At 49.8% G+C, this 27,699-nt stretch overlaps 3 protein-coding genes across 6 annotated transcripts; 2 read left to right on the top strand and 1 right to left on the bottom strand.

The window, feature by feature from the left end:
- The first annotated feature begins 69 nt into the window (after positions 1-69).
- LOC117590720 (myogenesis-regulating glycosidase) lies at positions 70-10,066 on the top strand. Of its 3 annotated transcripts, none has more exons than XM_034283622.1 (6): positions 70-717; positions 3,803-3,972; positions 6,251-6,419; positions 6,487-6,582; positions 7,626-9,471; positions 9,536-10,066. In XM_034283622.1, exons 1-6 carry the CDS (start codon positions 304-306, stop codon positions 9,670-9,672), a joined length of 2,832 nt encoding a protein of 943 aa, XP_034139513.1. In that variant the 5' UTR covers positions 70-303; the 3' UTR covers positions 9,673-10,066. The 3 variants fall into 3 exon arrangements, with proteins under 3 accessions (XP_034139513.1, XP_034139514.1, XP_034139515.1); XM_034283623.1 differs by lacking the exon at positions 70-717 and adding an exon at positions 2,971-3,322 and having other exon boundaries at positions 9,536-9,672; XM_034283624.1 differs by lacking the exons at positions 70-717; positions 3,803-3,972 and adding an exon at positions 5,376-5,523 and having other exon boundaries at positions 9,536-9,672.
- LOC117590718 (A disintegrin and metalloproteinase with thrombospondin motifs 7) lies at positions 9,779-21,594 on the bottom strand. Of its 2 annotated transcripts, XM_034283620.1 has the most exons (12): positions 20,924-21,594; positions 15,441-15,993; positions 15,219-15,381; positions 14,399-15,150; positions 14,236-14,334; positions 14,053-14,166; positions 12,042-12,188; positions 11,410-11,975; positions 11,213-11,340; positions 10,730-11,107; positions 10,478-10,655; positions 9,779-10,413 (listed from the first exon to the last, which is right to left on the bottom strand). In XM_034283620.1, the coding sequence occupies exons 2-12, from the start codon at positions 15,800-15,802 to the stop codon at positions 10,115-10,117; spliced, it is 3,186 nt and encodes a 1,061-aa protein (XP_034139511.1). In that variant the 5' UTR covers positions 15,803-15,993; positions 20,924-21,594; the 3' UTR covers positions 9,779-10,114. The 2 variants fall into 2 exon arrangements, with proteins under 2 accessions (XP_034139511.1, XP_034139512.1); XM_034283621.1 differs by lacking the exons at positions 9,779-10,413; positions 10,478-10,655 and having other exon boundaries at positions 10,886-11,103.
- Positions 21,595-24,372: 2,778 nt separating this feature from the next.
- LOC117590756 (NADH-ubiquinone oxidoreductase 75 kDa subunit, mitochondrial) lies at positions 24,373-27,436 on the top strand. Its single transcript, XM_034283694.1, has 6 exons — positions 24,373-24,508; positions 24,710-24,897; positions 24,970-25,301; positions 25,367-26,396; positions 26,466-26,960; positions 27,020-27,436. Exons 2-6 carry the CDS (start codon positions 24,715-24,717, stop codon positions 27,185-27,187), a joined length of 2,208 nt encoding a protein of 735 aa, XP_034139585.1. The 5' UTR covers positions 24,373-24,508; positions 24,710-24,714; the 3' UTR covers positions 27,188-27,436.
- The last annotated feature ends 263 nt before the right edge of the window (positions 27,437-27,699 follow it).

Raw genomic sequence — 27,699 nt, 5'->3', positions numbered from 1 at the left:
TAATTAACTGAATCAATACGGCATAAAGCCATGGCGTCGTCGCCGGTCGGCCGGAAAGCGGATTATCGCCGGGCCGATGATAAGCGAAGATTAAAAGCAAACAGCGATTGTAATCGAAGACGACCCTGCTCCCGTTACCATCCGTTCTTCCCGGAGCCCAGCTCAAAAGCGCCGCTCTCTCAGGCTCCCACAAACCCCACACCCCAAAACCCTACACACTACACTCTTGACTCTGTCTGATTCATTTCGGTGCTTCGCTGTTTTCCGAGCCGCATTCATTCGCCTTTTGACCGCGTTCGCGTAATGGCGCAATCGACGACGACGACGACAACGGCACCGACAGCTTCGGAGGCCGCGCAGGCGCTGAACGGCGAGTTCCTGGACCTGACCCTGGCCTATGCGGACGAGGATGAGCCAGAGTGCGAGCCCAGGTCGGAGCAGAAGTCACTGCTGCCATGCACGGCTGGAAGGAAGCCCTCGCTGAGCGAGCGGCGTAATGTGGATCTTCCATATCTGCGGGTCGTCCATGAGCGGGAACGCGAACGCGGAAAGGAAGCGGAAGCGACAGCAGACTCATCGCCCGACCAGTCCTCGCCCTTTGCTCCTGGTCTGCGGCGCAACTCCATATCCATGCCGTCGGGCATTAATGTCCTGGATCTGGAGGCCCTGCGCCTGCGTCATCAAATGCAGGCCCAAGATGCCCTGCACGAGGAAAGTGTGAGTATATTTTTTGGGTATATTTTAGTCTCTCAAATTGTCTTGATCATCGTTGCCGTAATTCACATTAGAAGCGAAATCGTTAGGGGCCCCTTTGCGCCCGCTGCCGCTCTTCTCGGCTCTGCGCATGAGTTACACAGAAAAATTCCCCCCAAAAAATAATACCCAAAACGTTAATTGACTCTTAATTATAGTAACTTGGCGAACAAACCACATGTGACAAAACTCGAAATTCAGTTAATGGCAAACACGTTCCAGTGCCATCACATGATGCCAGATGGTCTAGGGTGTTGTACCCCACATTGGTCACTTTTTCTACACTACAGTGCCACACTTGATGCACTCGAGCAAAGAACATGATAATTCCCATACCCACAACTTGTCTTTGCACAGCTGATTATAAGTTTAGTATAAAAACTATTGCTGGAATGCGGCCAAGCGAGATGCAGTCGGCACAAATTGAATGATCATACCCGATACTCGTGGAGCACAAAGGTATATACCCGGCAAAAGGTATTGAGTGCGAGTATGTACACATGTTTGTATGTTAATTCTTGATTAGCATCAACTGTTGCTGATTGTGACTACACTGGTACTCATTTTGCTACCACAAATGTACTGGATACTGCGGTTAATTGAATATCGAATGGCAATCATTCACTCACTTAAGTGTACGATCTATTGTCTACCGACTTATAAAAATTCTCCTTTTGGCTGCAGATGCATTCAATGGTTCTCCATCTCCTTATTGCCATTGAAGGCTCTCCACTTACTGCAGCGAGCAGCAGGTATTAGAGAGTCTCCATTGTAGCGCGGCTCTACTTGTTATTAGCATTCAGCGACGCGTTCAGTTTTTGTCCGTGAGAGATTAGGTTTATTTTCGATTTATTTGCACTACAACTGATTGTTAATGTCGGCGGAAGATGAGCAGATTGAAGCGATATATAAGTTACGCTAATTACGGAGGTGTGAATCAGTGGGCCCCTGACAGGGAGCAGGGGGCACAGCGGACAGCGGACAGGGCGAACAGGCAGGCAGGCGGCGGTGCTGCCGTTCCGTGCCGTTCGTCTATCTGGCTATCTGGCGTATGAGTGATTTACCAAAACAATCATCAGCAATCCACACACACACACATATACACTGCCAGCCAAGACATCAGCTGTTTGCTGTTTATAACTCACCGCCAAAAAATATGCAAGGGTTTTCAAATAGGAAGAGAGCGAGAGAGTGAGAGTTCTTACGATGGAATTTCCATCTATTTTCGGTGTACTCTCTCGCCCATGCAAATTGTCTGAACTGCTCTAAATGCCATTTCCCAGTAAATTTGATTAAAAGTGAAACAAAGATAAGTTGAATTTTTTAGCAACAATATTCGATCAAGAACAAAGACTTAAAATTCGTAAATATATTCCGCCACTCGATCGGTTATCCATGGTGATGCTACATTTGGAACAGCTGAAAACCAGGTCGGAATCCATGTGAAACGGGTATAATCTGGCTACGAAGCGGTTCAGATCGTGTGTCTGGTGTCTGGCCAACCGGTTGCCGAACGATAACGAGAGCGCGCGAGCTCGCGAGCCTCGTCCGGGCGCGTCCGGTCGCCCGTTTGGGGCGAATCTCTGAGCCGCCGACGCCGCCACCGCCGCCACACTGCGGGACAGTTATTTATGGCCAGCAGTCACGATTAAAGGCTAAATCCGGACGACACGGCGCTACCCGCTGGAAACACCGCCTGTACGTAACCAATCAGAAAGTGCTGGCCACAATTAATTTACGACTGCCGGGTTAATTCTATCAAAATCAAAATAATTCCCACACGGGCTCCGTATATACTCGAGCGATCACAACCGATTCACTCAAGGTGTTTTAGCTGCGAGGTGGTGCTTACAAAACGCAAACAAATTCATGTAAAATAACCAATTCCAGTTGTCCAAGAAATTACACAATGAAAGTAGAAAGAATTTGCCAAATTGTATCGCTAGAATTTCAACTTACACGCCACCCAATCAATCCGCTCAACCCGCTCTCTTACGTTAATAATTCACTCAACGCCCGTATAAAGCGTTCTAGCGTTGGATTGTTGGAGTGCCGGAGAGGGCTGAGCCGGAGTGTGGGTGTCAATAATATTCGCACTCAAACAAAGCGGCGGCTGCTCTCCCAGAAACATCAGAAAGCAGCGATGGCAGCACTGGCGAGCGATTAAAACGCATAAATTGAGGCGAACCCGGCGCCGCAGCACACAATATTCTGGCAATAGCAATCCGGCAATTATCAGACGGACGGACAACTCCAGAGCATTGACAGCGCGACAACAGTGGGAGGTGCACGGGCACCTCGGCCGCTTACTGTGATAGTGATTGAAAGTGTAATAGAGTTTCAGGCACTAATTGGCCATCGATAAACTGTAGAGCGGGTAGAGAGTGTAGAGAGAGAGTGTGTCGAGTGAGTGGAAGATGTACCCCATTCTGCCCTGAATGCTGCTTAGAAGATCAGAGCCAGAATGAGCTCACCCAATGGCAGTCGCTTCACGCTGTCGAGTGTGCTGACCGAGGAGAGACGACCCGTCAAGGATACACATATTGTCAAGGATAAGGATATGGATAAGGCAGGTACTAAGTGTGGTTCGAATAGAATTGAATGAACGAACATTGGTGCAAGAACTGTTCGAAATAGGAACTTGTTGTTTAGTTTTCTAGAGTACCTTGAGTCGGTGGTAATATAAGAACGAGCTTGATCAGCATGGATCCGCATCGATTTGATGTAAGTTATGCGGGAATCTGCGGTCTTGCCGCCGAATGCACATTGATGTCGGGATAACTGGATATCTGTCATCGGTAGACCTAGGCTGTGGGCTCTGTTCTGCGGTGAGCCGCGCAATCATGCTAATTGCATTCACCTCGCCAAACCTCTCGGAACTCGGAATAGTAGGTGCCAAAAGGTACCGCAGTCCCACAGTCTCACACCCCAGGCTTGCGTCCCGTACCCCGGTTCACTTCTCCGTTACAATTGTTTGCACTATCAATTCTTATGCGCTTGAATATTAATAAAGTATTATATAAAAACACCATTAATGGGTTACTTTCAGATAGCGGATGATGCGACTTCCAGCCAGGGAACACCGGCCACCACGCCGTGCGACACCACATTGAATACGCCGGATAAGGGCATGGGCGCTACGACAATTAATTTCGCTGCCACCCCCAACGATGAGGACAGTGACGATGAGTTTGGGAATGCCAAGAAACGGGTTTATCGGTAAGTTGATAGTATAGTAAGGGAAGGTTTGTAACCCTTAAAGGGGTTAAGGAAGAGAGATGCAAATTTTCCTGTATTCCCAGAACAAATGATCGAGAGAAATGTGCGAGTCTGCTTTGATCTTAGCCGAATTTCATTCATATTCCACTTTGTGGCACGCTCCACGTTCAACATTTTGTGGCACATTTAACCATCGTGATTCATCGGGCAATTAGATTAATTAATTTGAAGTGTCATTGTCTTTTGTCTCTCTCTCTCTCTCTCTCTGGACGAGACAGTAATTCGAATAATTGGTCGAACGACTGGAACGTGCCTTTCCCAGCATTCCGGCAAATAGGGGATTACACAGTGAATTGAAGTGGAGTGGAGTGTCGCTTGCAGTTGCGGGCCATTTCCCCGCTAATGCTAACTTGAATGCAATTTGTATTCGATTCTTGATTTAACTCACTGCCGCCCACACACACTGCACCCCAAACAGCGACGAATGCAACGAATGCATTTGGTGGCACTGAAAATGTCTATCATTATTCCGCATTTGATTGCTGGCTGAAATAACAGTAATTTTCCACATGCGGTTAGAGGGGCGTCACATTATCTTAACAGAGCAGAAAGCACTGCACTTGAAAGCTACTGTTAGCAACTGTAAGCCGAGCTGGAGCTTTGATCCAGGCAAAAGTTTCGCTCTCTCTCGGACCAAAAAGCACACAAATGAGAGCGGAGAGTGGAGCAATTTAACTGTTTAAGCGCATTACACGGCCAGATACAAGGTGCGACAAGGACAGCGACAGCGAAATCTCCAATCTGACGACAGTCTCCGATCCGATGATAAGTTAATTTGGAGGAAGCTTAAGCCAGACAGGCAGCAGCAGAGCAGAGCAGAGCAGAGCAACAACCAGAGCAATGGCATTTACACACATTTCTGAGATGTCATTTATGTATGTACAGATGTGTTACGGGAACAGTAGAGGTCAACACAATAGAAGTTGTTTAAGTTAATTGAAGCTAAATATATTTACGGGTTGAGTTTGTCTCTTTATGTTTCATAATTTATACATAAAGATCCAGCCGCAAAAAGAGCGTTCCAGCGTTCCTGTGATAGAACACAGATATATCCACTGATTACACCTTTCTCTCAATCATTGAACTCAATCATAGCACAACTCTAGGAAACGCTGAAAAATATGTTTGCCACTCTAGTGTGGCTGATATCCTGCTCCATCCAGCATCTACTCCAGTGAGCGTCACTGTCGCGGCACAAGTTGAGACAAGTGGCACAAGTGCCACAGCTGTGTCGTAGTGCCTACTATAACTGTATCTGTATGTTAATGGCGCGCAATGATAGATATGAACGGACCTTCCTCCGCTCAGTTGATGATCGTGATTAGCCGTGATAACAACGCGCGAGGAATATCCGTATCCACATAGTGAGATCCCAACCGATCTATATCTGAAAAGTACAAAATATCTGTCTGTTCGAGCCGCGTTTTAACAGCAGTGTTTATGAGCCCCGCCAGGGTCTCGTCCCGCTTATCGCCGACAGTATTTTGAATTGTAAATAAATCAAACAAATACATACTCTAGTCGCACTTCAAGTATATATAATTATTCTTATTATATGTATGTAGACTCGTTTGGGGTATCAGCAGCGCAGCTTCGTGTGCCAGTTTCGGGCGGGGGTTTCCAGATTTATTTGCCACAGAGATTTGCATACCCACTTCCCCACCGATCCACAAAAATTGTGCTACACATACTACATATGTACATAAATATATGTTTGTGTGTGAGGCCCTTGGCCCATTGAGAGAGTGCGAGTGGGAGTGCGAGTGTGATGTGCTCCTCATTGTCAGGAATGTTTTTCTGTTGTCTTCCGGCTCAAGTGCGCCTCAAGATGTTGACTGGCGTGGAGCACCGATAAGGGCGATAAGCTCTTGATCATCGCTATCGAGTGAATGGGCGTAGTTGGTTTGGTTGGGCTTTGGTTATGGGACATCCATCCTCGCGAATCATCATCGAGCGTCATGTTGGGTTGGGTGTTTTGTCATATCTGATCGGGCGTTGTGTGACATGCGGCCATCTGTGGCACTCATCAGCTGACATCGGATGTATATATGGCGGCTATATGGGGCTTTTCTTATCGGGATCGTAAATGATTTTTGGGCATTATCTACTCCCTGTCATATATCACCCAGACAACGACCTCTCTCTCTCTGTCTCTCTGTCTCTCTGTCTGACTGTCGGACTGTCCGACTGACTGACTGTGTTCTGGTTACCCTTGCAGCGATCGCTTTCGCAACCGGAGACGTGCCTCGATCGCCCCGCTGCCGGCCCTGCGACTCAACAGCAAAGAGATGTTGGCCAGCGATTTCGATACCCACAGCCTGGCCAGCAACCAGGCCTCGATAACGAGCGTCAACTCTCTGGCCAGCTTGTTGCGCGAGAAGATGCAGGTGAGTGAGGGGGGAGATTCCCAATTGAAGATTGATCTCAAGTCGAATCATCTCTCTTCTTGTTTAGGCCTTTCCCCAGCTAATACGCAAGAAGAAACGGGAGACTAAGGACTACAAAATCAAGATATTCGTCATCATTATGTTCTTCATCATTATATTTCTGGTAAGCAATATTCAGACATACAATACATTTCTCCCCATAAACACATAAATAACGAGAAGGGACGTGTGAGACGCTTCTTACGCGTCACAACTTTTATACCCGGTTCTCCGTCAGTGTACCTGTCGACTTTAACACAACTTTGACACACATACAATATGCCCTATTTACTCTTCGAGTACCGGGTAGAAATATATTAATATGCTTTGATTGATAATAATTCGATATTCACACAAATATTTATCAATAAGTTATTGATATTGATATTGACCTGAGATATTGACGAGGTGCAAGGAGGGAAGGGGGATGTGATTCCAAACACCCAATTACTCAGACCTATTCCAAATGAAATAAAGAAGAAAAATCGCGTCTTATGTTGTTGTGTTGCTTGTCGAATATTTTGTCTGCTTTTGGGCTGTAAATAATATTGAACCAAGCGGTTCCACTGTCAGTAAGGGCTTTCTTTTGTTAATCACGAATGACTCTTCGTGCCACATTTAATTACTATATTTATATACATATTCGTTGATCTACTGCTTCAAAGCATAAACAGGGCGCATGACTAAAGATCGCTGACTACAGATGATTAATCAATGCTGCTGTCTAAAGTCTAGACTTTGGAATCGAAAGACAAAGTTCCATTATGCCACTTATGGAAAAAAGTACTACACATGTACATAGTACTTAGGATAATCACTTGAGAGAATCAAATGCCCGATTCATGACTTTGGAAATCTTGAATCAAAATGTTGCAAACATTTACTGATCCTACTATTATTATTATCATTATATCTTTATATGATTATGATTATCTTTGTGTAGCTTTTATGTACCTTCAACCAATTATTGCCAAGTAAATCGGAGCCGATTGCATCTTAATGGGATCCAAAGATCGCTCACAGATTTGTTTATTGTCAACTTATCAACCTTTTAGCATTACAAAACTGCTATCAAAAATTCAAACAAAATTAGTTCACTGATTAAATAGTTTTCTAGACACATTCTCCTCCCTCTGATCTATCTCTAACTCTCTCTTCCTCTTAAAGATTGGATATGCGTACATTGCGTACCACCAGCAGGTGCTGACGAAGAGCTACTTTCAGAAGATCAAGTTCAATTCGGTGGATCGCATCTTTCGCATACTGAACCACGATGACAAGGAGGTGATATCGGGGCAGCTGGGTGTGACCCTGGGCAGCGATTCGGCGCCGTTCCACTGCCTGGAGGAGCAGCGGCGCTCGGACGGCAGCGTCTGCATCGAGTGGAACGGCGTGGCGCGTCTCCACATGAACTTTGAGGACAAGGGCGTCTTTCGGTGCTACACGTTGCAGTGGCAGGCGCTGACGCCCGGCCTCCTGCCCACCGACTGCTACGAGCTGAAGCGGGACAACGGGTTGTGGTTCGGCGGTGGCATCACCAAGGGCCAGGAGTGGTCCCTCAGCTACGCCAACTTTGACTTCATGCCGTATGCCAGCGGGGACAGCAAGGTGCACCAGTTCGGGAATGGGGTGAAGCGCTACTTCATCAACTCCATCGGGGTGGCCATGCAGGTGAGTGAGCGGACGCCGCTGCAGTTGGGCATCAATCGGACGGAGAACCAGTTCTGCCTGCGGGCGGCCAACGATGACTTCACGTTCGTCAATCGGCTGACGGCACTGCCGCAGCTGGACTACAAGATCTGCACTACGGAGGACATGCGCAGCCTGCACATGCTGATGACGCAGCAGAGCCTGTGGGACGGCTTGAAGGAGCAGGACATTCAGGTGCTGCACTCGCTGCTGGAGGAGCCCGTGTGGCGCATACCCAATCAGGATCTGCCCGACTCCCTCAACGAGACGGTCATCTGCGACTACTCGGAGAGCGCCATTGCCATGGGCCTCGGCCACATCGTGATCAACGAGTTCTGGCAGGAGAATATCGGGGATTTCACCGTGGACCGAGCGCGCTTTCCCACGCTCAAGGACACCATCGATGTGCTGCATCGGCGCGGCTTCAAGGTGGTCTTCACCATCCAGCCCTTCATCAGCACGGACAGCGTGAACTTCAAGGATTCCGTGCGCCGCAAGCTGCTGATCTACGAGCGCCACTCGGAGCGCAGCATCCCGGCGCTCACCCGCTACAAGAGCTGCTCCAGCGCCGGCGTTCTGGACATCACCAACAACGCCTCAGTGCCGTGGCTGCTCGAGAAGCTGCAACGCCTCAAGGACGAGTATGGCGTGAAGAGCTTCTACCTGGATCTGGGCACCGGCTACAATCTGCCGCACTACTACCAATGCCGCCAGCCGCTCGACAATCCGGACATGTACGCCCGCATGCTGACCGCCAGCCTGGAGGGTGAGGGCTTGATGGCCGTCTCCACGGCCAGCGTGGTGCCCAAGCCGCCCATTTTCCTTAGCACTCCGCCGGCGAATGCCACCTGGGAGGGACTGCGCGAGACTCTGGCCGCCGTCCTCAACTACGGGGTCATTGGCTATCCGTTCGTTCTGCCGGGGGCCATTGGCGGGGACTATCTGCTGGAGCGATCGCTCACCAAAATGGTCACGTTCTACTCGCTCGGCCAGCCGCCGCTGCCCGATCCGGAGCTCTTCATACGCTGGCTGCAGCTGGCCACCTTCCTGCCGGCAATGCAGTTCAGCCATTTGCCCAGCGAGTATCGCAGCGATCTGATCACACGCGTCGCCCAGGAGATGAAGGAGGTGCGCCAGACGGTGGTGATTGCCCTGCTCAAGAAGTACCTCAGTCCGTCGATGAACGAGGGCCTGCCCCTGGTGCGGCCGCTCTGGATGATGGACCCCCATGATCCCGCCTGCCTCATTGTCAGCGATGAGTTCTCCGTCGGTGAGGAGCTGATTGTGGCGCCCATTCTAGACGCGGGTCGTGAAGAGCGCGAGGGTGAGTTAGTCAGCCCATCATCCCAGATACCTTCTTCAATATTTTTCCGACTCTCTTTCCTTAGTTTACCTGCCGCAGGGTGTGTGGAAGGATGGCATTGATGGATCCCTGCGCAAGGGCAGCCGCTGGATGCACGGCTATCGGGTGCCCAAGGACAAGATCGCCTACTTCCGCAAGATGCCCGACAATACGCGCTTCTAGTGGGCCTTAATCGTTATCGTCATCGTAATCGTAGTCCCTTTTCCATGTGATATGAACCGAGAGAACTCTGGCAACTTCCCGCATATGACTATCGTCTATCATCTGCGTATATCGATAGCTTCTATAGGTCTATAGATCATTAAGAACTACTCCTAAATTATATTTTATTTCCTTTTTTTTTTGCTTGTTGTGTGTGTATCATAAGTTAAGTACATCTGTAATATGTTGCCCGACGCCCGAGAGCGCAAATGTATTTGCCATTCTATCGATATTTGTATCGTTGATCGAAAGATTCCCTCGATAGACGGACTGGCTGGCACGGACAGACGGGATAATGGTCGATTTCTACCGACCTTCGAAATGCTTACTCGCTAAATAAATATGTTGTAAAGTTTCCCGTTTCGGTCTATTAGATAGCAATAAATATCCTTCGATTCGTAGATCACTCCCTGGCACTGGGGCGGCACTCGGGCAGTGATGCCTCGCAGGGCTCCGCTTCCGGGGGCCGTGTCAGGAGGCCGCACTGATTGTCGGCCACGACAACATCGTGCTGATCGAGGCACACAATCGAGCGACGACGCTGCGGCATTGGGCTACCCGGCTGGCGGCAGGTGAGCGGACAGAACTGCCACGGACCCGGCCACCAGTGGGCCGGACACTGCTGCTCCGAACAGGAGCGCGTCTGGCGCAGCGGCCGCTTGTTCTTGGCATGCGTCCAGCACGGCAACTTGTCGACAAGCACTGCAACAAATTGAGAATGGAGAATCAAGAAACAAATAGTGATATGATTAGTAGGCCTCCTTACCCTTTCCATTCTCCTGGCAAATGGGCTCACGATGCTGGACACCGCCACCGCAGCTGGCCGAGCACAGGGTCCAGTTGCTCAGGCGCCACAGATACTGTCGACCAGCGCTGACATTGAACGGTGGCAGAGTGAACTCGTAGTAGATGCCAGCATTGCTCTCGTTACCCCGAACGATCGCCTGTGGATTACAAACAGAAAGGCATCAAAATTATCCCAGCTCTCCCACTCTCCCACTCTCTCTTCTTCACTTACATAAACTGATATGGAATGCTGTATGGGCTGAGGTATTTTTATGGTCTCCTGCTCGTCAATGCGATCGTAGAGGCTCTCGGCGCCGGCGATCTCGAATTCACCGGGCATGGAGATCAGGCTGTCGCCGTTCAGGTAGAACTTATCCTGACTCTGGGACCGTCCGATGGCGAGGAAGTGGGGCGAATTGGCCTGCTCCCTGATGAGAATGTGTCGGGCGCGTGACGGTATGCTGACAATCTCCACGTAGGCACCATCCTTGGCGCTGAAGGGCTCCTCGTAGGTGTCCCTCACCGGTTTGCACTGATCGCCAGCACCGCCGCAGACACCGCAACGATCGTCCTGCATGTCCGAGTCAACGATCCAATCGCAACCAACTTTCTGGATGAAATGCTCGTTTAATTGATCGGGGTTTGAAGCAGGATTTGGATATGGTAAGTAGCGCTACGCGACGGACGAAGCGGGATCGATCGTCGCTTACCTTACCTTGCAGATGCCATCGATGCACATGTTGTTCGTTCCCAGTGTGCAGGGCGTCCCATCCAGCACCGTCTCGCCCCAGTTGGCGATGATTGTGTCGTCCACATCGCTGCAAAACAGTCGACAGGGATTGTCTGAGGAAACAGATGAACGCGATTAACGATCAGCCTCCTTGTCTATCCCCTTTCCAGTTCCCATCTTACTCTTGTCGAAGAAGGGCAGCCACTTGTAGGTCGCTCCCTGGTAGCTCACATTGTCGTAGCGGGCGCACTGCTGGGCACGGAAGCTCGGCTCCTGCTCTGGACAGAGCCGCTTGCGGCAGATCTTGTAGCGCTTGCGCTCCCCAATACAGAAGACGCCGCCGTTGGCCGGCACCGGGGAGTCACATTCGCGCTGTTGCGTGGAAACGCCACCGCCGCAGCTCCGCGAGCATTCGCTCCACTCGCTCCAGTTACCCCAGCCACCGTTGACGGCCGCCAGCTCCTCGCGGCGCACACACTTGCCGTTCTGGCACCACTTGTTCCGCCCGCAGCTGGTGCCCGGCGCCGTGGGCCGCATATTGGTCACGCACTCGCCGTTCACGCGACACCACAGCGTCGAGCAGAACTCGTGCGGGGCGGAGCAGGCGCCCACCTCGCTATCGGTGGTCAGGTTGAACTGCATCCGGCATTGGCCGCGTGCATTGTACCTCGCCCCAGGCAGCTCGCCCGTATAATTGTACTCGTCCAGCGGCGTTGGCGGATCGTCTAGGCACTCGCCCAGGCCCTGGCTGCAAAAGAAAATGAAACCAACTCAATGTACACTGAGGATGGGGAACGTGAGCGACTCTACTTACTCGAGGAAGTGCGTTATGTACTTGCGGCTGCAGTTCGACCAGCAAACCTGCAGCGTGTCCGCTCCAAAGGTGGGTGTCATGATGTGCACAATGGGCCCCACCCGGGGATGGCAGCCAATCTTGGCCGTGTCATGGAACATGCCAAAGCTAAAAGGAAGATTTGGTTTTGATCGCGTGAAGCTAATGTCTAATACAATGTTGTAGGCCACTCTTCCTCCTCCTACTACTACCCAATCCAGCAGTGCCAGTGCCAGTCACACTACAAAACCTGATTATTAGAATAATAGTGGAATCAGAGCAAAACGTTTGCATAAATTGAACCAATCAAGGGAGACGTGTAGTATCTCTTTCCACAGATACAACAGAGGGAAGGGGCACCAGAAGCAACAATGAAAACCAAAACAAACCGTGCCACCGGCCAGTAGCCGACAGTACCGCCTTTTGTTGTTTCCAGCCCATTGACGGGGGATTCCAGGCGGGATTCCAACACTTATACAATCATCGAACCGCTTCCATCGATTCATCTATTCATTCGATAGAATGATTCAAATAGATAGCTGAATACTCTTTTATCTATAGTCTGAATATTCTCCATATTTTGTGGAATATTTTATGGGGCAACACAGCAATTCATTGATCAGTTTTTCTTGCAAGTAAACCCAATTGATCCATCTGTTATAAGGGTATGCAGCAATCAGATCAGATTTGAAACCAGAGGAAACAAAAGGGTAGCAGACAACTGGGAACTGAATGATGATTGAGCTGCGGGCGGGCCGGGCTTAGCTTAGCTTTTGCGACTGTTCCGACTTGTGTTCGGGTTGAGTCAATCGCGGACGGTGATCACGCTAGACTGACTGACGGGCACTTGGCTGCGCTTATAAGGTGTTTTACAACAAATCCACTTGGCACGAACACCGAATCTGTATCTGACTGTGAATGTGAATGTGAATATGTGTGCTTAAACCAGATAAGCACCAAACGAAACCGGACAGCGACACTGCCCCACCACCAACACGAGACAAGACGAGAGACGCGACAGCGGCACAACAGCGTTGCCCCCACGAGTGTGTGTGTGGAATCACAGTGAATCACTTTGTGTACCACTTATTCCATACTCAAAGTTCAATTGGAAATCACGGAAAAAGTGAATTAATGTAATAGAAAATGAGCGACTGGAAACTCAAAGGTTTGAAAGTCTTCAAAGTTCTCTCTCTATAGACATCTCTGAGTGTGTTTCCTTTAACCGAGGAGTGCTGCTGTACGTAAGCAGTGACTGAGGTTGAACAAACAGTGATTGGGTGCCACTCATCCCTGGCTCTCTACGCTACTCCGAAGATTACCGCCTGATTTGTGTCTCTGTCTCTGTCGCTGACGTTGCGCCTCGAGACTAATTGAGTTTGAATTGAGAAGGAAGCAAGGGGGTGGGGTAGCAGCAGCAGCAACAGTGACAGCAACTGAAACTGCAACTGCGACTGCGACTGTTAGTGGCACCGGCAACACTGTGGGCGTGAGCAACGCAGGCGATCATTGTCACAACACACACGCAGGTGTCAAAGCATCCGTCGTGTTCACTTAGCTGCTGCTGCTTCTGGCATTCTATACACTTTCAGTGGGTATATTAAATTTGAATAATGCCTAAAATGTTATCACAAAAAACGGAAGAGAACCTGAGAGCAAACCAAACAGAATGCTGTAAGCGTTAGCTTAAAATCTAGCTCTTGAGAGCTTTAAAGGGTATCTGCAGCTTTGACTTGCAGACATTGGCCATTCCTTCTGGTTGCATTTCCGTTTCGGCCTGCGGCGGCCTGGCTGTGGTCTGGCTGTGGTCTGGCTGCGATTCATTCATTAAACGAATTGGGCTGCCCATAAATCTGCGGGTCTGGGGATCGATGCGTTGGCCGCTGGATCCGTTGCGCCATTGACCAAATGTCTGGCACGGCAGGTGGCACGACCATGCCGACGACTACCGGTCTGGCTTGGACTGGTCTGTGGTCGTGTGGTCTGGACTTACTTGTGGCCCAGTTCGTGGGTGATCGTGTGGGCCAGCATGATGCCATTGTCCTCGTTGACGCTGCACGACTGCTTTGGCTTGCACATCCCTCCAACGTTGGCCAGGCCCAGGGTCCTGCATGGAGAATGGAACACATGAAGAGCTTCGGCTCCAACTGAATGTGCATCTGTGTGCCACACTTACATGCAATTGTTGGCGCAAATATTCTTACGCGTGATCAGAATGGCCACATCGTGATGGTGCGGATCCTTCTCGCTTCCTTTGTTCAGCTTATGCTGCCAGCTGTGGGTGGAAACAAACAGAATCAATTACAGTTTGCCCCTCTGTGAGGATCTATCAACTTTACCTGCAAAATCGATCGAGATTCTTTTGGGCATTCTGTGTGAGATTTAGCTGCTGCTGTGACTCCTCCTCGTCCAGCCGGATGATGCGCACCACCACAATCTCAATGGAGTTGCCGATGCTGGGATCCTTGTACAGCGCCGAAACCATATTCATGATTGTCAGCAGATAGCCATTGAGGTCCTTGTGGAAGGCCGTCATTGTGGCATCGGCCACAATCAGCGTCTCCACATGCCTGGGGCTGCTTATGGAGCGCTTCTGCTTGTGTCCCTCTCCCTGTCCCTGTCCCTGACTCTGACCCTCTTCCTGTCCCTGGGGGTGCGTCTCGTACTTGAATTTCGTGTGCGGTTGCTGGTGATGGCGATGACGACGATGCTGCCGGCGACGCAGTTGCTGCCCCCGATGCCTCTTCCCCTGCCCCTGGTCGTGCCCGTGATGATGGTGACGACGACGTATCTGACGTCCGCCTTGGATCTTCACTTTGCCCCTCGCCTGCCATTCCAAGCGGGTCTCCATGCGGCGTCGGGGCTCTCGAGTGCCGCAATTGCTAATCCCTGAGCCTGCAACAGCTCCTCCTCCTCCGCCTCCGCCTCCTCCTGTCCTCTTGCGATTTTTTCGCTTTCTGCCATCCTGTTGTTTCGGCTTCACGGACGATCGCTGGAACAGCACATGCGGATGTCCGTGCTCTGGATGCGGCTCATGCTGCTTGGAGGGCTCAATGAAGTACTCATTGCTGGCCGTCCGGATGTGCCCAACCTAAAGGATCAGATCAGAAACCCAATAGAGGGGTGGCCAGACGAAATCAATTGATTTGATCTACTCACCAGCCCCGAGCAGGTGGAGATGGCTACATTGGTCGATGGCTGGCCACGCACCTTCCCGTGAAAGTGGCAGTTTAGATGCTTCTCGGAAAGGGACGAGCGGGTGCGCAGGTCCCGACGGTGTCGCTCCACCACCAGCTGTGGGGCCAGGAAATAGTTGTGGGGTCTGCAATCAAAGGGATTAAATCAAAGTATGGATAATTCGATGCTGTCGAGGATGCTTACGTGAGTTCCAGGTGCAGCGTCTCATTGCGCAGTGGCAGCTGCAAATGCAGCACAGCTTCCTCCTGCTCCTCCTGATCTACCAGGCTGCGTCGCTGTCGATGCCGGCGGTGATCCCGATCGTGAGCGTACGCCAGGGAGTGAGTCATGAAGGCGCCGTCGGGGTATACGCGTCGTGGCACCACCAGCTCTCCCTCACCCGCCATCAGCTCGTCCGTGTGGAGGCCAAAGAGTGTGGCACGGGGACTGGGACTGGGACTGATCCTTGTGATTGCTTCTTCAATTAGGGATCCGTGATGATGATCTGCCTCTGCCTCCAGGACCAGCCACAGAAAGAGCAGCGTGGTCAGGCCAAGGCTCGGCATCCTTGTGCGTCGTGCGTTGTGCGTCGCCTGTTCGTAGGCGGCTCCTTTCGCTCTCTGAAGTCTCCTCCTTAAAGCCCTTAGCCGTTGTCCAGGCGGTGTCTCAGCAGCATGGCAGCGATCGCATTATACGCCCGCGTAGCCTCAGGCGAATCTGGTGTCCGGGGCGATCCACAGGATTCAAGGCGATGTCTCTATAATGGAAATTTATGCATACAGATACAGATAACGGTAAGAAGCCAAGGGTCAATGTGTAGATACTTCTAATATGATCGGAGTTGCTTCTCTACCGAGTCCCGGTACATGCGGCAGCGCCCCTCGTTCATACTCTGGAAATTGCCTCACCTTCTACACCAATACGGCATGGGGAATGGGACGGATAGATGCCATACGAAAGAGAATACTTCCAGATCATAAATAAAGGGTGATTTGTTCTTTGGGTTTAAGCAAACACTTTCGAGACAATGGGTGGGGGGAGCGCTCCCCCCCCCCCCCCCCCCCCCTCCCCGCACAAATCGTCAGAAAGACAAGACACGGGCAATAAAATTAAGCAAATATTCGAGAGGGGCGGTGCCTTCAAAGGCCAGTTCAAGCATCAGCAGAAATAGAAACAGCAAAAGAAAGACACAAATAGAGAGAGAGAGAAAGAGCGAGAGAGCGAGAGAGCAACAACAGTAACAGTAACACAAAAGAGAGACACTAAGAGTGACAGCAAGAGCAAAGAATTTCCCAAAGGCCGAAGCTCTAAATATCCTTCCATCGAATCCCAATTAATTATTCATCTTTGATTACATTTTTCAGGAAACTAAAGCTGGGGGCTACTACTACAGTATTTAGTGGTCTGATACGACAGATTTCGATTCCGAAATGTTAATGAAAAAACAAACCCACTCAAGACTTTTTTCAAAGTGTTCTTTCCTCTTATTTATGGTGGGTAAAATTGCACTTATTCGAGTAAACATTGCCTAAATAATTTAGAAATTCGTATAATGTTGATCATTGATAATAATGGGACACAAGCTGGCTTTTGTAACTTTCGGAGCTGTCATTCCATTTGTTAGATTTCGTTTCCATTGCATTCTCTACTATTCTGTGTTCTATAATCATTGCTCAAAGAATGGATAAATCGAAATACCCAACACTGCAAAAGGGTATTTCCCCGAAAAGAGTCACAGCAGCAGCACTCCACATGTCTCAGTCTGTCTGTTCCATAATTATCGAAGCAGCAACAAAACGACAACTTTATTATTCAAAAGATTGAAGCAGTCAATGGCGGATCGGCTCTTATCACGATCACGATTTGTAATTTATGATAAATGTTGGCAATTCCATTAATAAAATTAAACAAAAGCTCATTAGCTTCGAACGTGGACTTTTTGCAAACTGGGAAAAAGAGAAGCAGAGAGAATTAATCCCAAATAAATGGGAAAGAAGGTTGCATTATGATGCGGGCAACCAGGAGCCACAGTACCACAGAAAATGAGAAGCCAAAGAACCGACTTAGAGAGTTAGAGAACTAAGCAAAATGCGATGAAACTCCATCCTGTAGTGGCTTCGTTCTGTAAGTGGACCAAAACTATGCGAAAGTCAAAGATCTCTCCAAACGCAGGCGGGAGGAAAGAGTATACCCTGACTGTCCTTGGCGATGGCGCCTGCGGCACAGGTGCCGTTTCCCCAAACACCCCCCTCCAAAATGGCCATAATAATGATGATCGTAAAATATCTTGGACATTCAAAAATACCCATTCGCACCCGAAACCCGATTCAGTCCGGTGAGCGTTCCTCTATTCCCATTGTCCATTGTCCATTTCCATTTCCATTCTCATTCCTGTTTCTGTTTCAATATTTATTCTGCGAACAGAATTGAATTTCAATTCGCGGCAAAACTTGAAAGAGTTCCCCAGCAGAGGTAGAAATTAGCAAGCGCCACATGATCATCAGACCGTTCTATGTCTGTATGTCTGTCTGCCTTATTATGCTGCAGTGCCTCCTCCTGGGATGGCGGGGCCAGGCGCCACTTTTAATTATCAATCAATCAATCAATCAATCAATCACAGCCGCCGCCGAAGCCGTCGCCTGACGGCTCCCTCCATCAAATGAATGTCAGCCAATGATTGCAGCGCCGCCTGCAGACTGCCTCCCTCTGCATCTTTCGGTTCCGTTCCACTTCTCTGCATCTCTCTATTAACTGCTCTCCTCCTTCAACTTGTCTTTGTCTGCATCCGATGATCGATGATCAATTCGATTCATTCGTTTTGCATCACTGGCACTGCCAGGAAGAGGAACGGGAGACTGTTTTGGCTCCATGGGGATACCATTAACTCACTTTTCGATCTTTCGAATCTTCACTCTATTACTCTCTTCTAGTTCAGTTTAGTCCTAATTTCAATATTTCCTAATCAATAGTAATCGACTCCGTTGGATGACTCATTTCATTTCGATAGTCCACACATAATGCCTTTGTGTCAGTAAATGCCTTATCCAGCTTTGCCGCTTCGCTGATTGGACTCATCTTCACACATGACAGACGATTTCCAAATTAAGTTCGTGAATGTGTCAACTTTTTGGTGGGGATTAAAGATCGCTGCAGCCGTACCTCGTCTCAATCGATCATTGGAATTCGTCGGAATTCAGTCTCGTCTCCCCACACACGCTCTGGAATGATCTCATTTATGTGATTCCTGACTTTGATTTTGGGGGGATGGTCTCACGCGCGTTTCCTTCATTTGGGGAACCAATTGGGGAACCTCCCCGTTCGCCTATACCACAAAACGTGTCCACATTTTCGCGTTGGCGTATTTTTTGTTTCGTTTCTCTTGGTCGACTTGTCACCTTTGGATTTTTGGTCATCCATGGGATCCATCGATCATCGGATTGCTTTTCGGTGATGAATATTTTATGCCAATCAAAGGCTAAATTAAGACCCGATCCGAGCAGACAGACGAACGACTTCTCCTCCTCCTCCACCTCCTCTTTCCTTCCACATCCAAATCCACGTTTCCATATCCGTAGAAAATCATCGAAAATAAACCAAAACCCTCTTCTGGCTGCAGACGGGCAAATTTCCGATTTCACTTTGTCTCTCTAGCCAAAAGGCAAAAGCAATTTGTACGCCCACCAGACCTTATGCCCCAATGTTCCATGCTCCATTCCCCATGCCCAGACTGGGCACAGACCCGACTTGTTGAGACCAGGCCAAAGCAGAGCAGAGGCAGGCCTCTTGGTTGGTGGCTCTAGCTCCCTCCATTCATACTTCATACGAGTATGAGTATGTTGCCCCATTCATGCGACGCGTTGCCTGTAGTTCCATTCAGAAACACACACTCGCTAGCAGTCGCAGTCGCAGTAGCGGTAGCTGCAGTCGCACTGGCACTCGCTGTCACCCATACGAATAAATATACCCATGGGCACATGGAGCTGGATCCACGAGCGTTCGATTCAGTTTTGTATACCCTTCCGTTCGGATATATCAGGCTAGTCTTTTAACCACTTTTGATTCCTGTGCTTAAGGGAAAGTCCATTGAGATCGCTAAAACATTTAGTTCCAAGTTAATGTCATCTGATATCTGAGTCCCAAGCGTCTTAATTCACTTAACTTCACCATTTTACATATCTAAAGATCGGTGTTCGCTGTTTTTTTTGTTTAACGATAAATGTTTAAGGGAATGGAAGTCTTCGGTCCTGAGAAGTTTTTAATTTTCTGCCTTATTTTTTTTTATCACGGTTTTTTTATGAATGAACTGAAACTTTTCACGTAAATCGACGACGCTTCGCTTGGCTCTGTCTTCGGCCACGATTGAGAGTTGGGTTGGGTTGGGGTTGGTCCCTGTCTCTGTCTTTGGCTTTGGCTTTGGCTCTGGCTCCGTCTCCATTTCCATCTCCATTTCCAATTCCGGCCCCCGCAACCCATTCAATATCCCAGGCGTAGTATCTCTGTATCTGTATCTGTGTATCTCTGTATCTGGTGTTTGGGGGCTGCCTGCTGCCGCTGTCTCGCGGGGCACATATTTTAATTTCTTTAGCTTCGGTCGCTGCTGCGTCTCAAGAGACATGTGGGCCGAAAATGTATTTTTATGGCAGGCAGCGTCGTCGTTCGATTTATTATTTCATTTGTGTTATTACCGAGTAATATTCACATACACTCAGAGTTACATTCATACATAATAGACAGATACAGACATACCTATGTATGCATGTGTACCCATAGAGAGGGGGGGATCGGATCTTTTTGGCTCCCACGTATGGAGGAAGTGCTTCGCTTCTCCATTTCCCATTGACGAAGGCTCCGGATTTATCGGGAATGTTCTTCAATGGATCATCCCATCATTTAATTTTGACTTTCTGACACATGCACACAACATTGTTGTTGTTTTTTATTGCTTTTAATGTGCGGTTTGGTTTTTTTTACCGTTTCTGGGAGTTGCTTGTGGCGTGTGTTTTAGGTTTTTTTGCGGAGATAAATTTGGTTTTTAGTAGCTCTTTTCTCGAGAGCTGAGATGGCACAGGAAATTAGCTATATCCATATGAGCATATGTACATATATCCAATGTATGTACAAATGTATGTACATACATACATACATAAATATATGCATATATAGAAGCAGTCAAAAAGAAAAGCAAAAACTCATTTGAAAGAAGAGAAGCGTCAAGTCAAAGAGATGGCACTCCGATGTGATAAGATATGGGAAGATCTGTTGGGAACTGCGTGAAACTATGGCATGATATGATATGGTTGGGCGTAAAGCATATGTCAACGCGTGTCACTGCTAAATAACAAAACTTTGCAAACGCTGCATGCTAAAGGAATGTATCTTAATATCGTGTCAATGAGAATTAAGATTTCGGTTTCCTTTGTGCTTTTTTTTTTAAATCTTAGTCTGTTTTATACTGACAACTCTGGAATATTAAAAACCCTTCTTAAGTGATGATTGCTATGGTCCGTCTGCGGATCTATAGATTGCCTAAGTAGCTGCATATTCCTTATCAAATCTATCCTTTAAAGCAGTTATAAGTATAACTCCTGAGTTCCAAACGGATACCGGGTGGGATGTGCCAAAATCCATGATCTTATCGATACCCGCCTGCCACAAGGTAAATCAGTGATGCTGCTGCTGCCACTCACCGAATCCACAAAATCCAAATCCGAATTCGAGCCCCGAGATTCCGAATCCAATTCCGAATGCGGCGTTGCTGTAGATGAAGCCCAGCCCGCAAATATTTTAACCGCAAACAAAGCCGACAACGGACGACGACCAGTCGGCGACAAAGCAGAGAGAAAGAGAGATACACAGCCACGACGATGGAGACGACGACGGCGACGACGATGATAATGATGTCAGGTAGGAGTACAGAATGCTCTCTGTTGACGGCTTTTGGGGTTTCAGTTTCAGTTTCGGTCTCGAGCTTCTGTTACTCTTTCACAACACAACAACGAAATACAGACGGGGGGCTGGCCTGACGGGGGCGTTACGTCGTATGCTATTTCACAATTCAAATAAAATCAGAAATTAGATTTCGGCGCCACTCATTTTCGCATTTTCTTCGCTCAAACACACACATAGGAAACAAAAAAAAAACACCAAAACCATGAAAAAAAGGAAATGCTTTACGTAGTTTAAAAAGTGACAATCGACGCGGATCACGGATCACACAAATCACAGATCACGGTTTAGGCATATGACAATAGATCTCGAATCGGATCTCGTTCACGTACCGAGCACAGAGTCGGCGCAACGGATGGGCAACGATTGGTTTTTTTGTTTGTTTTGTTTTTGGGAGAGCCTCAGCCGCCGATCGGACTCAGACTAAGTGAAAATTGCAAAGCGCCGCTGGTTTTATTTGAAGGAAAGCATACTACCAGGGTACACCTACACAAGGTACGGCCGCCCGGCGTTACAGTGGCCTAAGTTCTCTGCCAGGCTCTGCTCCTCGATACAAAAAAAGAGAAAGTCCTGACATTTGGAGCACCGGCATGAAACTTATAGAAAACATTTTGTTACTACGCCCGTAATATAATAATGAATTGTGCTCATGCTTAGGTGCAAACTTACATAAAATCTAGGAACTGGTAACTTTTGGCACCGTTAAAAGAGGACCCGTCTGAGCTGTCCCTACCTGTATGATAATTATACCATGCATACTACCACACGAAACTGGGGGGAGCAGCCCGGTGTCGCTGGAGAGCAGACCAAGCCCCAGCCAGAGCCGAGCAATCGCAAACGAGAGCCGAACACCAGTTTTTTGTCTCTAGCGCGGTGCTGCCGGCAGCGCAGTCGGCGCACAGATCGACGGAGCTGCTGTCTGTGTGACCCCCAACGCGGGCCAAAGGAAATGCTGCGCTGCCACTGCCACTGCTGCAGCTGCAGCACTGCTGACAGTGACCCTGTGGTGTAGTTGACCACTACAGTAGGCTCCCTGACTTATGGATGCAAGCGGAAAAGAAAGTGCTCGGGACAGTAGGTTTTTTTGCTGTGGGACTGCCGAGATAGAGAGCATCAGAATAACGAACGAAGAACCACATGTTTTGCATTCTCTGTCTCGATTGCATTCGTCTCCTTGCAAAAAACAAAACAAAAGCATCCACTGCGGCCACCTTCTCCTTCCATGCACTGGATAAGCAAAGGTGTCTTTGGCTTAGGTGAAGAATTTCTGCTCTTCCGAGTATCCAATTTGTTTGGGACACCCGAATAATGTGCGACGATCGTAACAGAGCTCTGCGCTCTCTGCAAATGTGTCACCCTATGCAAATACACTCTGGGCAATAATAACCTCACGGCACTCTCTTACCGAGTCCCTCTCACCCATCTTTCTTTCACACTAGTTCGCTGTTCGTTGATTTAAACGGAGTGCTTTTCCAATTGTCTGCCAATTGGCAGCGTTCACTGTACCATGCGTTCTCCAGTTATGGGGTTAGGGGGACTCTGTGGATGTGCGCCATATAATTATAATCATATGATGCATATGTATCTGCTTTATGACGACGATCCGCAGAAATGGCTGCCAGCCGCCAGTCACCTCCTGCCTCTTCATCCTCCTCCGCTGTCGACGCTGAGGGCGAGCGCTCCCATCAAGGACACCGTTAAATGCTGGTCCCTGCCTACTGCCACGAAAAGGGGAGTAAATTGCTTAAAATTATCACATACTAAAGATGCCGGGGAGCAGGTCTGCGCCGGGTGCCCCATCACGGAGGAGACAAATCACATTATTAGCCGCCGCCAGTGCCCGCGCCGGCGTCGTGATGTCCATCGTGCGTCGTGTTGTTGGACGTTATTTTTAAAATTTTCGTTCGGCCCCCGTTTGATTTTAGGCGCCAAGCCACTGTTGCCGGCGTTTGGCTGCAAATTGTGGCGACACGTCTGGAGCGTGGCAGCAACAGAAGCAGCAAACACACACACATACACAGACACAATACGATAGTGCTAAAGAGAAAAAACTCTATCACACACAAACACACCTGAGCGGCGGGGGCAGCGAGGCCAGAGAGAGGAGGGAGAAACAAAAGCCGAGATACAAGATAAGAGACAGCCAACAGGCGCCCAGACGGCCGACGCCGGTGACGACGACGACGCCAACGATGAAGACGCAGCATCACATCGCCTCGCATCGCCAATGCCCCGATGCCAAGAGATATCAGGCACGTCTCTATCATACAGGGCCGGGCCGGGCCGGGTCGGGTCGGATGGGATAGGATCGCATCAGATCGGAACGGGACAGAAGGGTCTGAGGTCTGGCGCTCTGTTGCTCAATTAACAATGAAAAGTCGGTCTGCTACGTCATAATATATTTTTATCTGATTACCTGGCAGCGATACTCTGGCGGTAGAGGTGGGCGAGTGTGTGTGAACACACCAGATGGATACCCGCTCTCCAGATTACCGGATTTATCTAGAAAAAGCCACAATGATCCTTTGTCGAGGGCAGCTCGTGTCACGCACTCGCCTCTAGTGGAGTGGCCCAAGCCGAGACAGTGGCGCCGTTCGCCAGGGACGACTCCCCACAGAATCGTGCGTTAGTCTGTCCAGACATGGTAGATGACGGCTCCAAGCGACTTCCAGCCATTGTGGTTATTGCTGTTGTAATTTTTCGCGTGACTCTCATGTCAAGATTTGATCTTACTTGTGGCATCGGCTTGGCGGCAGGCGGTCAGGCCCGCAGCTACCGTCGCATCAATGTGATGACGCCAAATGTGTCCCTGGCGCCGGTAGGTTTTGCAAATTAGCCATCTAATTTGAATCTCCCCATTTTGTTTACTCATTAACTATTCAAAGTAATTAAGGCTTTATTTAATTTTGCTTTTTGCTGCAGAAATGGTGTTTCGTGTGTTCGAAACAGGTGGCGCCATCATCCATCCTTTTTTTAAATTTCGACACAAGAACGTTTACATGGGAATGGTCATTCGAAGTAAACAAAACTCGAACAGCTGTTAACTGCCGCGTTGCCAATTACTTGAAAAAAGAAGGGCCGCCAGAAAAACCTAATACATTAAAGGAAATAATAGGGCGTGGAGCCAATAATTATTGTTTAGCCAACTCAAACAATAACCAGTAAAAATATACTTTTAAAGTGTACATCTACAGAGTGTTTGCCTTCCGCAGCGGTCAGCTGTCAAACGTGCAGTTGGCAACGCGACAGTCACAGTGCGACTGTCAAAAGCGATAAAAAAGTTGTCTCCGCATCGAGAATTCAAATAAATAATTTCCAACATTTCGGTAGGTTTTGATCTATACGTCCCACAGCCACGCAACTCCCTGAACCCCCGCGAAGTTCTCCAGCACCTGCAGCAAACAATTGTCGGGCATTTGGGCCCACGGACGGTCACAAATCGATAGTTGGCCAATGTTGCCAGCCAGCTGACTTATGTAATTGTTAGGAAAGAGGATTGCAGTTTTTGTGGTTGCTTCTCATTGCAGAAAATATGATACGAGCACCGCTTGTCAAGGCGCTGAGCGCACTGGGCTCACCCACACATCAGATCGCCAGCCGAGCGGTGCGCACCAGCGCCATCGTGGCACAGACACCGGCCAAGGCGCCCGAGAAGATTGAGGTCTTTGTGGATGACATTCCCGTGAAGGTGCTCCCTGGTACCACAGTGCTGCAGGTGAGTCCTTTGGCCTAACAATGCACTGATCCACTGATCATCAACTCGCTCCATCTCCATCCATATGTGCAGGCCGCAGCCCTGGTGGGCGTTGAGATTCCGCGCTTCTGCTATCATGAGCGTCTGGCCGTGGCCGGCAACTGCCGCATGTGCCTGGTGGAGGTGGAGAAGAGCCCCAAGCCGGTGGCCGCCTGCGCCATGCCCGTAATGAAGGGCTGGCGCATCAAGACCAACTCGGATCTGACCCGCAAGGCACGCGAGGGCGTCATGGAGTTCCTGCTGATGAACCATCCACTGGACTGTCCCATCTGCGACCAGGGCGGCGAGTGTGATCTGCAGGATCAGGCCATGGCCTTCGGCTCCGATCGGTCCCGCTTCACGGACATCCACTACACCGGCAAGCGGTAAGAGCCCGGCGATCCTTTCGCGTCCTCCTCCTGATTGATTCCTAACGTTTTATCATGCGCAGCGCTGTGGAGGACAAGGACATTGGGCCGCTGGTGAAGACCATCATGACCCGCTGCATCCACTGCACCAGATGCGTGCGCTTCGCCTCGGAGATCGCCGGCGTGGACGATCTGGGCACCACCGGACGCGGCAACGACATGCAGATTGGCACCTACGTGGAGAAGCTCTTCCTCACGGAGCTCTCGGGCAACGTGATCGACCTGTGCCCCGTGGGCGCACTCACCAACAAGCCATACAGCTTCGTGGCCCGTCCCTGGGAGATCCGCAAGGTGAGCAGCATCGATGTCCTGGACGCCGTCGGTAGCAACATTGTCGTGAGCACCCGCACCAACGAGGTGCTGCGCATCCTGCCCCGCGAGAACGAGGACGTCAACGAGGAGTGGCTGGCGGACAAGTCCCGCTTCGCCTGCGACGGCCTCAAGCGCCAGCGCCTGATCGCCCCCATGGTGCGTATGCCCAACGGTGAGCTGCAGGCCGTGGAGTGGGAGGGCGCCCTCATTGCGGTGGCCAAGGCCCTGAAGAAGGCCAATGGACAGGTGGCCGGTGTTGCCGGACAGCTGGCCGACGTTGAGGCCATGGTGGCGCTCAAGGATCTGATCAATCGCCTCGAGGGCGAGACAGTCGTCACAGAGCAGGGCTTCATCAAGGGCTCCGGCACCGATGTGCGAGCCAATTATCTGCTCAACAGCACCATTGCCGGTCTGGAGGAGGCCGATGCTGTCCTCCTAGTCGGCACAAATCCCCGCTACGAGGCTCCCCTCGTCAACACGCGTCTGCGCAAGGCCTACGTCCACAATGAGCTACAGATCGCTTCCATTGGACCCAAGGTCGATCTGTCGTACGAGCACAACAACCTCGGCTCCGACCCTGCCCTCATCAAGGACGTCTGCTCTGGCTCGCACGCCTTCTCCAAGGTGCTCGAGGGCGCCAAGAAGCCGGCCATCATCATTGGTGCCGACCTCCTGGAGCGCGAAGATGGTGCTGCCATCCATGCCACCATCGTGGAGTATTGCCAGAAGCTGAAGAAGCCAGTGAGTCGCCGCTCTGCTCACATATCTCTTATTGGTGATCCTTGATTATTGCTTTGCTGTGATTTGCAGGAGTGGAACCCCTTCAACGTGTTGCAGAACAATGCCGCCCAGGTGGGCGCCTACGATGTGGGCTACCAGGCGGGCGCAGACCGCGCCATCAAGGCTCAGCCCAAGGTGCTGTTCCTGCTGAATGCCGATGCCGGTAAGGTGACCCGCGAGCAGCTGCCCAAGGATTGCTTTGTGGTGTACATTGGATCGCATGGCGACAATGGAGCCTCCATTGCCGACGCTGTGCTGCCCGGTGCCGCCTACACGGAGAAGCAGGCCATCTACGTGAACACGGAGGGCAGGCCCCAGCAGACATTGCCGGGAGTCTCACCACCCGGCATGGCCCGCGAGGACTGGAAGATATTGCGTGCCATCTCCGAGGTGGTGGGCACACCGCTGCCCTACGACACACTCGACGAGCTCCGCTCTCGCCTCGAAGACATTTCGCCCCATCTGACGCGCCTCGGAGAGCTTGAGCCAGCCGGCTTCAATGAGACCGGTGCCCAGGCTGCAATCGTGAGTAGTCCCCCTGTACGCTTCGATTCTCATATTTTATTTATACCTTCTCTTTTCAGAGCAAATCCATCAGCGGCGTGGCCATCGATGTGAAGCAAAAGGAGCTGAAGGATTACTTTATGACCGACGCCATTTCACGCGCCTCCCCCACCATGGCCAAGTGCATATCGGCGGTCAACAAGCAGCAGCGGCAGGACGAGCAGTCCAAGCAGAGCGTCGCCATCTAGACCTCCTCCTACCCCTGATATAACTACTAATTAATTAATGCTCTATATATTTTTTTTTTTAACTTTGCTTTCGACCCCCCCGTCCCCTTGAGAACAGAAAAGTCAGCAGGCGGAGGAGCAGCAGCAGCAGCAGCAGCAACAGGAGGAGGAGGAGGAGCAGCAGCAGGAGTATGCGACGGCATAAAATGTCTTTCAAGTTGTTCAAAAAGAAAAACAAAAAATAATTATACAATACGTGAAAATAGGAAACAAAAAAACAACCAAAATAAACATCAAATAGAAAAATACAAAAGGCCTTCAGACGAGATTCCCGAATGCATCCAGATTGTGTTGATGCTATTGGCCATCCCGCTCTTAGTCATGTGAAGGAAAAGGAATCCTCTAGTTTTAAGCCAAAATATTGTACGTATTTTCAGAGGGATATTGTTAAGAGCTTATTGGAACATTAAGATTGAAATAATGGCCACATCCCCGTCTATAAGTAGGATTATAATTTATGCTTGGATAATCCT

This window comes from Drosophila guanche, unplaced genomic scaffold (genome assembly GCF_900245975.1).
Source record: "Drosophila guanche unplaced genomic scaffold, DGUA_6, whole genome shotgun sequence".
NCBI classification, from domain to species: Eukaryota; Metazoa; Arthropoda; class Insecta; order Diptera; family Drosophilidae; genus Drosophila; species Drosophila guanche.
The sequence above is the reverse complement of the archived record's forward strand: the minus strand, read 5'-3'. Positions and strand labels throughout refer to the sequence as shown.

Excerpts from the sequence above, each read along its gene's own strand:
- LOC117590756 (XM_034283694.1), top strand. The coding sequence starts at position 24,715 with ATGATACGAGCACCGCTTGTCAAGGCGCTGAGCGCACTGGGCTCACCC. Across the intron at positions 26,397-26,465 it reads GCCAGAAGCTGAAGAAGCCA|GAGTGGAACCCCTTCAACGT; the intron begins GTGAGTCGCCGC and ends TGTGATTTGCAG. Across the intron at positions 26,961-27,019 it reads CCGGTGCCCAGGCTGCAATC|AGCAAATCCATCAGCGGCGT; the intron begins GTGAGTAGTCCC and ends TTCTCTTTTCAG.
- LOC117590718 (XM_034283620.1), bottom strand. The coding sequence starts at position 15,802 with ATGCCGAGCCTTGGCCTGACCACGCTGCTCTTTCTGTGGCTGGTCCTG. Across the intron at positions 11,976-12,041 it reads TACATAACGCACTTCCTCGA|CCAGGGCCTGGGCGAGTGCC; the intron begins GTAAGTAGAGTC and ends TTTCTTTTGCAG. Across the intron at positions 10,414-10,477 it reads TTGCCAGGAGAATGGAAAGG|TGCTTGTCGACAAGTTGCCG; the intron begins GTAAGGAGGCCT and ends AATTTGTTGCAG.
- LOC117590720 (XM_034283622.1), top strand. The coding sequence starts at position 304 with ATGGCGCAATCGACGACGACGACGACAACGGCACCGACAGCTTCGGAG. Across the intron at positions 718-3,802 it reads ATGCCCTGCACGAGGAAAGT|ATAGCGGATGATGCGACTTC; the intron begins GTGAGTATATTT and ends GGTTACTTTCAG. Across the intron at positions 6,583-7,625 it reads TCTTCATCATTATATTTCTG|ATTGGATATGCGTACATTGC; the intron begins GTAAGCAATATT and ends TTCCTCTTAAAG.